Here is a 14,751-nt window from a genome sequence, read left to right as displayed (position 1 = left end):
TAAGATTTAACAATAATTTAAAAAAAATTTAAATTCTATTCAAACTAAAAATAAATTATCAAAATTTTGTAAACTTAAATCCGACACAAACCACGTTTTTGTTTTTGTTTTTTCCTCAAGTTGCATGATTTAATAATAATTTAAAACAAATTTAAATTCTATTATAAAAATTTTCTAAACTTAAATCCCACACATGACACAACTAATGTTTATTTATTTATTTTTCCTCAAGTTGCATCTTATTAAATTAATATTTTATTAGGATATTAAGCTACAAAACTCTTAACTAAGGGATAAGATTTAACAATAATTTAATTTAGACAAAGTCTTATAATCTAAGTGCTAAAAGTCTGTTATCAAAATTTTCAAAACTTGTATATATTCAGTCATGGCATTTCAATACAATCTCTCTTAACCCAAAGGTCGTTCCTATAATTAAATCCCATACAATACATCGCATATTGTTGTATTTATTTATTTTTTCAAAATGCAACTTATGTTTATGTCTTAATCTAATAAATTCATCTTACTTATTATTCTTTACTTTTGAATTTGTGTGCAGGATATTATCCCAGAGGAAGTTTACTATAAAGAAACAAAACAATGGACACTCATTTTAGTTCTTGGTTCTCTTATGTAAGTTTTTTTAATTTATTTTTATTTTATTCTCAATTTTTGAACTCTTTTGTTTATGTTTTGATTTTCAGTTTTGGTTATTATATTTGATTTGTGAGTGTGTTGATTTTTTCAATTAGACTATCACTAGGAAAAAATCGTTATTGAGGAACTATTTTGTTTATTAGGGCACCTCTGGTACACTATAATGATTATTACATGGAAATATGAATAAATATTACAAAGAATACATTAGGTTGGAATGTAGTAAGTATTACTATTCATTAGTTTATAATAAATATTACTATTCATTAGTTTGGTGACCATTTAGAAATAGAATCTTGAATATGCATCCACAATTTAGTAGAGTATGAAAAGAAGGTGGAATGAAATCATTTTTAAGTCAAATTTTCTAAAATACTCTTATTTTATAAAATTATATTTACACTTTTTGAGGATCTAGCTTAACTTTTATTTCAAAAAAAAAAAAAAAAAAAAGCTTAACATTTTTTTAAAAAACAAAAAGTGGGAGAAGAATCTAGCTTATTATGTATAAATTTAATAATTTAATAATTAATATATATGTTCTTTGTTTAAAAATTAATAACTCTATAAAAGTTATACAAGGATCTAGTTTATTTTCTTTCTCTTTGAAGATGCGGCAATTAAAGGTTTTTTAGGAAATTTTGTAAAAAGGTTATTACATAAGGTTAAGGAATAAACATTCAACGCTTTTAATAATGAATAGTTATTTCTCCTTTTAAAGAATAACTATTCATAGTAATAAAAACATAATCAAATAACCAAATAGTTATACCATAAGAATATCTATTATATTAAAGTGACTATTACAGTCTACTAAACATGCCCTTATTGTTTGTGCTGGCTAGGGGCATAGATTAAATATAACCCAAATAAGAATGATCAAACTCATTCCGTATCTCATATTAAGAAATTAACACAAAGCACAAAAAGAATTTTAAAATATAAAAATATATAAACACTAATAAAGTCTAAACTCCAAACAATTAGAACTTAAAGTAATTATTTTTATTAAAATTATTTACTTATTTAATAATTTATTATTACTATTTATTTAATAATTTAGTTTTAATTATTTTAAAATTTTTGATCTTACACATGAATCTTCATCAAGCCATGTATTGCACCAAAATAATACTAGAGTGTAAATATATTATTATAGTAATATTAGTTGTAGTAGTAGTAGTGTGTGTACGTATATATATATATATCAGAATATGATTTAACTGAGTAAAGAAATCTCGCTCTCTTTAAGGTGTTTCTCACCATCGTGAGAGAATTAGATATAAATCTTAATTGATGTAGCGGGATTGATCAGTAGCATGCTGCTCCCATCATACAATATCCCGGGCATATACGCTATAAGCTTCACGAGTCTACGTTACACTACAAACTGAGCAAAACTCCACCGAATCAATACCTTTCTTTACCCACACAATAATCTATACAAAATTGCTCACCATATACATGTATTCTCATCTATCAATTTTTTCCCCCACTTTTGAGTGTGCATACGCCTTTTGATACACTTCTCAAGAGTGGTAAGACTCCTTTATAAGAAGATAGAATGCATGTAACTTATTATAATAATTTAATCACAATATAATAACAATATAAATTACAAAGATAATATGGTTAATGAGATATTAATATTGCAACTTTTTTCTTTTAATGATGATGGGGAAGTGGGTGGAAAGGTTTAAACCACATATATGTGACATTACAATGGATACCATTATTAATATTGAGCTATCACTTAAATCCAACTATTTGAGTTTTTTGTATTGGTACTTTGGATGTAATTAAGTGTGTGTTTGTGTGTTTAACTGTTAGTTTGTTTCTCAAAAAAAAAAAAAAACTATTTGAGTTAATGGGGGTATATATTTCAAAATAAATTTTGTAATTACAAAATTATAAATATAAATATTTATTCATTTTTATTAAACTGCAACAACACTAGTTTCTTTTATTTAAATAATTACACCAACACTTTCTTAATAAGTAATTAGAATGTAGCCACTTTTCGTATATAGAAAATAATCATTTAATACAACCACAACTCTTATGACCCAACTTTTATGATATAGTTGTGAACTTATGATAAAGATATAGATAATATGGTGAAAAATTCAAAGTTAAACATGTTTTGCCAGGTAGGACTTCAAGTATTTAAAACTTGTCTTTAATCATTTAATTGTTTTTTCTTTGCTAACGTACATATCAAAAAATTATAGGGAAAAAAAATTTTAAGGGTAGTTTCAAGATGCAGACTTGGAGTTTTGAAACCAAGACCTCATAAATTTCATGAGAACTTGGGAACTACTAGACTCACCCTTCGAGTTCATGCTTGTCATCTAGCAATACCGAAACATTTCTCCTCTATTAATTTTCCTTTTCTTTGTCTCCTTCTCTTGTTTCAACATCTCAAATACCTAAAAAGTACTATAAAATATTTTGAACTACACATTTTGGTGACGGTTATAGACCCAATATTTTTGTTGGTTATTTTGAGGGAACCAAAACCTTCAAATTAATAAATGAACTACTTTACTCAATAATAGTATATTTTTTGCGTACTTTTTATTACTCAATGTATTTTTGTTATTTACCCAAGTTAATAACAAAAATACAATTTCAAAATAATAAAAAGACATAGGATAAAACACAAATAAACAGTGACTAAACCAAAGAAACTGCCCTTAAGGAAAGTTCTAAGGGGACCACAAACAAGAAAAACAACCTTAAAATTATTATATATTTTTTGTAATGTGCATTTCGAGAAAATTCAACATGTTTCAAAAACATGCATCTTCCCTCTCACAAGGGGGTGGACCCCCACATGAGGACCACAAACAAGAAAAACAGCCCTTAAAATTATTATATATTTTTTGTAATGTGCATTTCGAGAAAATTCAACATGTTTCAAAAACATGCATCCTCCCTCTCACAAGGGGGTGGACCCCCACATGAGGACCAAAAACAAGAAAAACAACCCTTAAAATTATTATATATTTTTTGTAATGTGCATTTCGAGAAAATTCAACATGTTTCAAAAACATGCATCCTCCCCCTCACAAGGGGGTGGACCTCACATGAGGTCCACCCCCTTGTGAGGGGGAGGATGCATGTGGGGTTCACCCCCTTGTGTGAGGGGGAGGATGTGGGGTCCACTTCCATGTGAGAGAGATGATATATGTTTCTGAAATATGTTGCATTTTATGTGAGGTCCACCCCCTTGTGAGGGGGAGGATGCATGTGGGGTTCACCCCCTTGTGTGAGGGGGAGGATGTGGGGTCCACTTCCATGTGAGGGAGAGGATATATGTTTCTAAAATATGTTGCATTTTCTCGAAATACACATTACAAAAGACATGTGAGGTCCACCCCTTTGTGAAGGAGAGGATGCATGTTTTTGAAACATGTTAAATTTTTTCGAAATACATATTACAAAAGGCATGTGGGGTCCATCCTCTTGTAAGGGAGAGAATGTATGTTTCTAAAACATGCAATATCATATCGTGTATTTCTAGGAAAGTAAATCTATGGAGATGAGACCAGATGCACAGGTGGGATCCGGGTCTGATGGAAGTCATTTGAGGAGGTTCTGGCGGTCTATTTGGAGCTGCAATATCCCACACAAGATCCGTCATTTTGCTTGGAGAGCCTGCAAAGATGTGTTGCCCACCAAAGAGAACCTAGTCAGAAGGAAAGTACTCTCGGAAAGCTGTTGTGATGAGTGTAAATTGGCTGAAGAAACATCGGGCCACCTCTTTTGGAGTTGTCAAAGAGCCCGTGAAATTTGGTGTTTGTCTGCTCTGTTTCAGGAATCTCGGATCCAGCATTTTGGTTCGTTCATGGACATGTTATGGTACGTGGTTATGGTGGCCCAGTGGGAGCACAGCAAAGTGGAGATGGTGATCGTGGTGGCTTGGGCGCTCTGGTCAAATAGGAATGAGTGCAGGAATGGAGGGGCGAAGAAATCATGTCAGGCATTGCTACAAGGGGCGGTGGAGTATTTAGATGCTTACCAAGCATGTGTGATGGAGTTTGGAAGCTCGAAGCAACCACCAGCTGAACCTGTGAAATGGAAGCCTCCCTCTCTGAACCGATACAAAATTAACGTGGACGGTGCTGTGTTCATGGAGCAACGCATGGCAGGTGTGGGGATCCTGATTAGGGACGCTGAGGGTCAACTGATCGGGGCATGTAGCAAGAAGCTTGAAGTCCCTTTGGGTGCCATTGAAGTTGAAGCTAAGGCCGTGGAGTTGGGTCTTATGTTTGCAATGGATTTGTCCATTCAAGATTTCACTCTTGAAAGTGACTCGTTGATGTTGATTAATGCACTTCAGGACCTGTCTCCTCCTCCATCATCAGTAGCAGCGCTGGTCTTCAGTTCAGTTGCCATGTCCCATTCTTTCAGACGTGTAGATTTTTCACATGTTGGTCGTAATGGCAATAGGCCAGCCCATTTACTTGCAAAACATGCTTTAGGCATTGCAGACTTGTCTGTTTGGGTTGAAGAGATTCCTTGTTTTCTTGAACAAGCTCTCAACCAGGATGTAATAGTTATCTCTGTTGATTAATAAAGTTTTTGAAGTATTTCCCATCAAAAAAAAAAAAAAAAAGGGCCTATGGGCTACGGACAACGGTTACAGTTACACTTATAATTTTTTATCCAATAATCCACGACGCAATCTTAAATTTTGGCCAATCACAGCATTTTAAGTCAACTTTATTTTGTATGACCAATTGTATTTAGATTAGGTGAAGATTGAATGGTCAAACGAAACAAGAAGCATCTCACTTTGAACTTTGAACTTTCAAAGACTTTTTAGCCTCGAAGCCAAAAACAAATTCGGAGTATACATATTATCATGGTAATAAACTAAATCGTGTTTTCAAATTGAATTTTAAGTGAAACACGATTTCAACACATAGAAATCGTTGAAATTGAATTTGAATTAAAAAAAAAAAAAAGGTTAGATTCCTAAATAGCTTTAAAATAATGTATTTATTTAGATAAAAAAATTATTGAAATAATATAATTTTACAAATTTTGCCCCAAATATATTGTCTAGTTATCTAATTAATTTGAATTTAACCCAAAAAAAAAAAAATTTTTGAATTGACAAAATTTGGCTTTAAACTTGATTGTAACTTATGGTTACAACTTCACTCAATATCTTTTTATTAGATGTGAATTTTAATAAATTCATCATTGAATTACATTTTCTTTTTATATCTTCCATAGTTATAAAATTTTTAGAAAATTAAAAATTAATAACTATATTATTAATCAATTGTTTAAATTGCAAGTTTTATAGTTTAAAATTGCTTATAAAAAATAGGTTCATATATCATGTACTAAATAAATTGAAAATTTCACCAAATTTTATTTATTAGTCTTGTCATAGGCACCCAAAAAATAAATTGAAAATTTCATATATATTCTCCCTTTTTCTCTGAATTATGGTAGGGCCAAGGAAAATTCATGGGCCAACCCATCGATCTATAAAATTTTCTATGCCTCAAGAGTTTTCCAATTTTTATGCCTAAATAAATTTCCTGTTACACATAATATGTACAACATATGTACACACATTTTTTGTGTGTACATATCACGTATGTATGCCATAATACAAAGAAAAAGGGAGAATGTTATGTAACTTATGTTTCATATAAAATTTTATGTGCCCCAAGTGTTTTTCAATTTTTATGCCTAAGTAAAGGATTTAATTCCTATTAAGTACAGTGTGTACAATATCGTACTTACACACATTGCGTGAAACAACTAAAATCGTAATTTCAAGGTAGGATATCAAACAACCACTACTTAAATCAGAATGTTGAATGTATTTAGTTGTGTTTTTCACTTTCGGAGGCCATATTTTTTCCACTTTGCTTACCATGATATCATCAGAGTCAGACCATCCTCATATAAAATGTATGCATGTATGTATGTATACATACTTACATAGGTGTAGATGATTATTTTGAAGACATCAAATACAATTAGAATTTGGAAAACTAGACTTGACATTCGATAAATATGTGGAAATGTTTAAATTTCATTAATCACCTCTGTCAAGTATCAAGTCTATGATCTCCTCCAAATCCAATAGCTAATGAAGGAGATCGTTGAATTAGTGGATGAATTAGTTCAATCAATTTTTTTTTTAATCATATGAACGAATATTCCATGAACTTCTTCATTTATTTTTAAGTACTTGCTGCTGTTTGATTTGTTTGTAACTTTATATATATTTATTGATTAATTTATACAGAATTCTCCGACTACCCTTGTTGATTCCACGTTTCTGTGACATGCTACTAAATATTTCATGAGAGAGAGAGAGAGATCCTCATGAATACATAAGGGTAACCTTTTACAATATATTTGTGTAGATTTTCATCCCTTATGTTCAGATTCCATTCGATGTAATTTTATGTGATACTAACACTACTCTTTATTCTTTAAAGGTTTTTTTTTTTTTTTTTTTTTTTTCAAATAAATGACTGTTGAATTACTTTATCCTTGCGGAACCAAGGGAGGCAACTGTCCCCTTCGACTTGTCCCAAAAAATCCTTTAGTTCCTTTTGTTCTTAGTAGTTGCCTACCTAACATGGTGAAAAAACAAAATAAAAGACTCCCACTCCAGAGAAACAAACCTTGATACCAACATAAAAAAAAAAAGAAGAAAAAAAACTTGCCTCATGTCAAAGCTTGACTATTTCACCTATTATTTTATTCTTTTAAAGTAGCTTATGTCCCATGTTTTAACCCATTTCACTAAAACAGTGTTTTGTTGTGCTTTTTCTTTTTCTTTTTTCACTGTTTATATCACTTTTCTAGTGTAGTAATACTAAGAATATTACAAATTTTACTACATGAATCTTATAAGATGATGTATCACCATCACAAAAAAATTAGTACATATAATTTTTTATTATTTTGTCTAATAACACTAATCACATTCTTACCACATCAATTTTGTTATTATTATCAATTAATATTTTTTAGATTAATTTTATTTTTAATATTGACTTTGAATCTTGCCCACCCTAGACTGAAATCTTGGCTCCACCACTGCCTTCATACCTTTCCTACTTGCAAAATATCAATCAGAAATTAATAATTACTTTAGCATTTTTTTTAAAAGAAACAAGTGTATTCAAATGTATATTTGAACTTTTTAATGTATTGTCTAAGTTAACCACTTGAGATATATATATATATATATATATGAGTTAAATTCAAGTTACACCTAGTGTAATTCTAAGTAATGTTACGTACACCATCCAATAACTTGTTATTGAATTAATCTTTTGAAAATTTAACCGTTGAATTATATGTTTTATATGTTCTTAACATGCATGCCAATTTTTATATCAATCAAATGTTATTTACCATTTGATCTATAATTCATCTTTTATGCATTATTTTAAACTACAAAAACTTGAATTTTAACAATTGATTGATGACATAGCTATTAATCTTTGAACATCTTGAAATTTTGTAAGCATGAAGAATATATGAAGATAATGTAATCTAACGGTGGATTTGTCAATATTCGCATCCAATTAAAAAATATTGAGTGGTGTAACTTATAAAAATAATATGGCTAATTTAATTTGAATTTCTTTAAAGAAGACCATATTCTTGTTATTACAATATTCAGGTTCCAAAGTCTTCTCTTTGAAGTGCCAGTTCATTGGTTTATACTTTATACTAGTATTATACTATTGTTGAAGACCAGTGCAATGCATATCCAATATTCATGTTATTATAGTCTTTCAATCTACGACCACCCTTTCCACCACCATCACACTACCTTGACAGAAGAAAACTATTCTGTGGCAATGTCTACCCCAGCGGAGTAATCTTTCTCTTTCCTTCTATGCACAAACACACAAACATTTCAATGATCACATGCATATATGACCTTTTGTTGATTTGCATGCTAGTTTGTTGAATGTTACACAATCATACTTGGTTAATTTTCTTACATAAAAGTAGTGTTAATCATTTTATGCAAGAAAAAATTTAGTAATTTCTTTTCTTCAATATATAATTTTATTTTGTTGTGGATTTCATTCCAAACAAACCAGATGCCCCTCAGTCTAATAATAACGTATCAATAATTTTAGGTGGTTCAGAAGCATGCAATATTTCTTGCCCTTGCTGCAAGTTATATATTTATTTGGTCACATTAGTTTCTGACTATTTACTTTTGGACTCAACTAAACAAAAAAAAAAATCAACTGACTCTTGATTTTATATCAAGGCTTGCAATTTTGATACTTCATGATTTCTGTAACCTCTTTGCTTCTTAAATAAGCTAATTTTTTTCAGATACTATCGATCTCTCCCACCTGTAAGCAAGTTCTATGGAGTGGCGTGCTTGATGACCACATCTGCATACTATCTGCAACTTTATAATCCTGACAATATAGAATTAGATTATGGCCTTGTACTAAAACGTTTTCAGGTAAACAAGTTAAGTTGCCAATTTGTCCAATCTGTAATAAATGAGATTAAATTCATTTTTTTCATTTTGCATTGCAAAGATCATGTTGTAATAAGTTAAAATTTGAGGGTTCACTTTCTGCCTATGCACTGATTGTTAATGTTTGTACATGGTGCAGGTTTGGAGGCTTATTACGAATTTCTTCTTTCTTGGGCAATTTTCATTTCTCTTTGCATTTCGTCTGTTAATGATGTAAGATATCTGACTCTATCTACCCTCTGCAACCATATTATATTACATTTACTATAAATTTTGGGTTAAGGTGGCAGGAAAGAATGTTTTAGAAAAACCATGCGCAATTAAAATTATCCAATAGATGAAATATTAGACCTTAAATGAAGATCCACATTTGCATTAAGCCATTAATCATCTAATTGATGCCTGTACATACATATCTTTTTTAATCCCTATCATTCACTTGTGATCATTGATTTTCACGATTAAAAGTTATGCAAGGTTTACAGTCTGTACACTATGTTTCAAGGTGATACTGAAAATTTGAAATACTTTGTCATGCTGATTTGTGTAGAGCAAGATATGGTGTTTCACTTGAGAGAGGACCCTTTGACAAGAGAACAGCAGATTATGTATGGATGTTCGTCATTGGAGCACTATCACTTCTTGTAAGTAAGAACAAATTATCTTATATTTAGAGTTTTCTTTTTCTTTTCCCAGTAACGTTCACTAAAGCATGAGCATGTATCCTAATTAGTGGTAAAATTTGGGAATATTGATCCACCATATGATTTACCAAATAACATGAATTTATCAGACAGCTTTTCGCTTCTTTTTTTTTTTTGGAGAGAAAGACAGCTTTTAGCTCTATGGTGGAAAACTAAGGAAGCATTGGGGTTGGAAACACTTCGATTCTTTTCTAATGACAAACTGAGTAACTGTCAAGGAAAGAACAGAGAAATAGGGTGTCAAGCAGTTTTGTCAAGAGATGCCAGATATATTTGGTGAACTAGTAAAAATTGAAATAATATGTTTGGAGATGTAGAATTCCAAAAGTATTAGTACCTAATAAATAATTACAAATGATACAACTCTGTCCCAGTTTAGAAATGAATTTTGCAACATGTATGGAGAACAATTATGCAAATTCAAGAAATCTAATGGTATAGACTATAGATGATAATTCCTGCTATATTTATTTTACAAGCATTATTTCGAAAATTTAGAAGAAATTTCCTCACATAATATGTTAACACAATATCAAAACAAGTGAACCAAAATCCCCCAATACTAATCAAAATATCATGAAAATAATGACAAGGGTGTTACTTGCTCTTCGGTGATGGCTGCTGTTCCATATCTATGGTCTCCATTCATGGGAGGTTCCTTAGTATTTATGCTTGTCTATGTTTGGAGCCGTGAGTTCCCAAATGCACAAATAAGCGTTTATGGTCTTGTGTCATTGAAGGTACCCTTCTACCAGTTTTGTTTTAATCTTTCTCTCCGCTGTTCTGTTTTAGTTATCCTAGCATTTGGAACAATATAAGCTAGCAACTGTTTTTCTGTATATGGACTTTGAAATTAGACCTCTTTGTTTCTTTAACATTCAATATGAGTCTACTGTGTCCTATAAAATAGCTTGATATCTAGAACTTTCCTTAACTGCACCACCATACTATAAAGCTTCATTGTGCATCTAGATTATCAATCAAAGAAGGTTTGATATAACATTTGTAACTTCATTTATGCCTTTTTCCTGCACAACCAATTGGCTGCATAAAAAATTATCTTGGTCTTTTTTGCCTTACTTGTTACTATCTCTTGTCATTTTCTTCTTTCATTACTATTTCTGTACCAATGCAGTTGGAGTGTGAACCTGCAATAAAGGAAAAGAATATCTTTATGCATGAATTGCTGTACTTTTGGTTCCTGTAGATTTTATTATTAGAGGCCCTTGAAAATGCATCATGAGTGAGGTATGCCCCATAAAGAGGTACCACCATGATGAAGTTAACCAAAGAAAAAAAATGGTCTCCCAAATTATGCCTGGTTAGCCTTGAAATCGTGGTGTTGCAGTCCCAGTTAAGTGTGCCCACCATATTTGACCTGTACTTTATTGTGTAATATCAACAAACTTTTTCTACCCATAATTATAAATAATGCAGCCTATTTTCATGATCTCTTTTTTTGGGAGTTCCAAACTTTCAAGAAGAATATTTCTTTGTTTCTTATAATCTTATGTACAATTGTACTCCCTGCCACTGTACTCCTCTAGCTTCCCTTTATGCAACAGACAATGAAAGGATATTCATGACATTTTTGAAGTTTATTATATAATCAGAAATTGAAAGGAATCTAAGAGGCTGGTTATCTATTTTTTATTTTTTACTGTAGGGATTCTATCTTCCGTATGTAATGCTAGCAGTTGATTTGTTACTCGGAAATCCTTTGAAGCCAGGCATTCTAGGGATGGTTGTAGGACATTTATATTACTTCCTAACAGTGCTTCATCCTCTTGCTGGGGGGAAATTCATCTTGAAGACCCCTCTTTGGGTGTATCCATTCTATTGTTTTTATTTTATTTTAGCAATGCATGCATTAAACTTTTATTTGAAAACTCTTAAACCTCGTTCTTATGATTTTCTTTTGCTTTTCTGGTAGGATTTCAAGATAATTGAACCTTCGTAGTTTGAAATTGTATTTCTCCATTAACTTGTGGAGAATTTCACTACTCCCAAAACAGACCAATGTGTCTGTGTTCCTTGCGTTCCTGTTTGTCAAGGATGCAGCAAGTTTTGAACCATAGACCATTATTTGTTGGAGACTCCAAAAATGCATGATAAAAAAAGATGTTTGATGCACACATCACCTTGTCACATTACCACTAGCTACATAGCAAATGAGGCTTCTTGTTTCATCCTGCACATGTTTTTGATATGGTCAAGATCAAATGGAGGATACGAAAGACATTCACTTAAAAGGTAAAGAAAATTATTTTATAAATTGACATGAAATACAATGAAAAGACTCAGACATGTCCTACCCCAAATGACCATTGGAAAGTAAAGGCTAAAGATGAGACAGTGAGGCATGACCTAAACTAGTGTGCCATATATGATATATGTAATGACTCAGAGGTAAGAGGCAGAGTGGCAGCAGTAGAGAGCAAGTGGGGAGGAAGATGAAGAGGGGAAGGCTCAAATAGAATTCCCACCTTAGGGCTATCCCAATGGTATTCATTTTGTGAGGATCCTACACTGTCCAACTTTACATAATTGAGATAGTGAGGGTGGAACAACTAATATAGAATTATAGCGTTGTGTTTGAGCTTTCTTCTTGCATGTTTTTACAGATATCATTCCTTTACTGTACTATCAAGAGTGTGAAGTGAATCACAATGTCAGATACATTTAGCTCAAAAGAAGCGAGTTTGATCCCATTTACGAATTAAATTTAGCAATATATTGGCCTTTTCTTCTTGCATGCGATGATAGTGGTCATATATTGATAATGATGTCTATATCTTCCATTCAAAAAAATATATTGATATTGATGAACAAGAAAAAAATTTTGACAGTGTTGTGCTAGAAAGTTCCATATGTCATATGCAGTCTCTAACCATCGGAGCAATGCTCTAATAAAGGGAGCACAGGTATTGAGAAACCATGTGATAATCTTCTAAGAGTTACTATTTCAGTCATTAACCTTACTTGAAGACAATCTACATTTCCTCATCTAATTTGACTTGTTTAGCAACTTCTCTAGTGATATATGATATATCTCCATAAGAGACACCCTTTGATGGATCTTTTCATAGCATAGGCCCATTGACAGTAGCTGTGGCTATCAAGAATCAAGGAAATTGGGTATGTGGAGTCGTTTTGATCCATGCAGACTACTCTATTAGAGAAATAGACTACTGATTCAAATTCTACATGGAAAATAAAGAATACATCAAAGAGTACTTATTTATGGGGAAAACTTGCTACACACTTGTGTGCATCGACACAAGTGTATAAATACACTGAAATCATGACTTTAAGTCACGAATTCAGTGTATTTATACACTTTCAATGCATTTACCACACACCACACAAGTGTGTGGTAAATGCATTTACCACACACCACAAAAGTGTGTAATAGACACTATCCTCTATTTCTTTATAAAAACAAAATTCCTAGTCTAACCCTATTCTTGTCCTAGTAGGGGATCAGGTCACTTATCCTGTAAGTGCAAACTTACAGAAGTGTGGACTTTACAAGAAGTTTGGGTCCTTGAGCAATAATAGATCTAACACAGGTTTAACAGTCTTTTACACTATAGAAGATATTATATCATGCAAATAATTAAGCATAGCCAACATCCTGATCTGTGATTTTTTCTTCTGGCAAAGATTTGAGGTAATATGAGGAAGGAAAAAAAATTGAGAAAAATACCAATTGGGACTATATTTGGGCATCAACTATTTTATTGAAGGTTAGACACTTTTTGTGAAATAATTGTATTATCCTTAATGACTCTCCAGTCACAAATTGGTTGCATTTTGGGGCAAGGGAACACAAATGAATACCCCAGTGCAGCGTGATCCATCAGCAGGAGTTGCATTCCAAGGAAGAAGCTACCGTCTCAATGGAACTCGACCAAGCACTACAGGGCAGGCAGAAACAGGTAGTCATGCACAAGCACAGCAGCCCAACCAGGCTGATGGTGTTGCTTTCCGAGGCAGAAGCCATCGTCTTAATGGCCGTTAGAGGTAATTTTCATTGTGAATATTTGAATAACATGTAATCCAAATTCTAACTGAATTACATTATATGATTATTGGTATGATCATGTGACTTTGTAATTCGTATATTTTTGCAACAGGACTGCTGAATTCAATATTAGGGTCCACCAACACCCAGTGGTAGATCCCATCTGACATTGTGTCAGTGTCACAAGATGCAATTATGTGTTCAGCTACCAGAGTGAGTTGCCTTAACACACTGGAGGTTTTGCTTTTGCAGCGTACTATTGAAAATGGCATATCTACAAGTACTTTTTTGTGTTACATCTGAGATGGTTAGTTTTTAAATGAACATGAGAATATCATGTTGTATTTATTTCCGCCTTTTTTTTATTAATAAAAAGGATGAATCTAACTACTGACTTCTGCTCCATGATAGGGACTTCCAGTTTATTAAGTTATCTGTTATGATTAATCATTCAGGAAAGATTGAGATTCTAACTAATTTCAGCTTTATGAAAATTGGTTCCCAGCTTATTGTGTTGTCACTTATGATTAATCATACTTCTATCGCTAAGAATGAAAACTTCATATTTCTTAGTGAAGCTCAAGGAGCCATCAGCAGCAACATATAGCTGCTTTGTTTTCAACGGAGTGAATTTGTGGATGCACAATCTTGTGCATTCAAGAGGTTACCCACATTGTGACTTATATTGGTCATTTTAGTCATTCAGACACTAAGGAAATGCTTTGAGCCTTTTGAGTCTTCTAACCCCAATAACAGTTTCAGAGCTTAGGCCATTGATAAGTCTTGAAAATAAACCACCACAGTGAAAGAGGAGAAACTTTATTACTTCACAAGCTCTTCCAAGCCATTGAGACTTA

General features: G+C 32.1%; 1 protein-coding gene across 1 annotated transcript; it reads left to right on the top strand.

Annotated features, from left to right (window-relative positions):
• Positions 1 to 8,378: 8,378 nt before the first annotated feature.
• On the top strand, positions 8,379 to 14,218 carry LOC115962275 (derlin-1.1-like). The gene is made up of 8 exons (XM_031081183.1): positions 8,379 to 8,533; positions 9,010 to 9,145; positions 9,303 to 9,376; positions 9,714 to 9,807; positions 10,461 to 10,607; positions 11,534 to 11,694; positions 13,666 to 13,893; positions 14,007 to 14,218. The coding sequence occupies exons 1-7, from the start codon at positions 8,418 to 8,420 to the stop codon at positions 13,889 to 13,891; spliced, it is 954 nt and encodes a 317-aa protein (XP_030937043.1). The 5' UTR covers positions 8,379 to 8,417; the 3' UTR covers positions 13,892 to 13,893; positions 14,007 to 14,218.
• Positions 14,219 to 14,751: the final 533 nt, after the last annotated feature.

Source organism: Quercus lobata, chromosome 9, assembly GCF_001633185.2.
Source record: "Quercus lobata isolate SW786 chromosome 9, ValleyOak3.0 Primary Assembly, whole genome shotgun sequence".
Classification (NCBI taxonomy): Eukaryota; Viridiplantae; Streptophyta; class Magnoliopsida; order Fagales; family Fagaceae; genus Quercus; species Quercus lobata.
Note: the sequence above shows the minus strand (reverse complement) of the source record. Positions and strands in the feature narration are given on the sequence as shown.

What these genes read in the sequence shown, in the direction of transcription:
- LOC115962275 (XM_031081183.1), top strand. Translation starts at nt 8,418, where the DNA reads ATGCATATCCAATATTCATGTTATTATAGTCTTTCAATCTACGACCAC. An exon ending in GCAATGTCTACCCCAGCGGA is followed by an intron (nt 8,534 to 9,009) that starts GTAATCTTTCTC and finishes AATTTTTTTCAG; the next exon opens with ATACTATCGATCTCTCCCAC. An exon ending in TTGAAGACCCCTCTTTGGGT is followed by an intron (nt 11,695 to 13,665) that starts GTATCCATTCTA and finishes ATGACTCTCCAG; the next exon opens with TCACAAATTGGTTGCATTTT.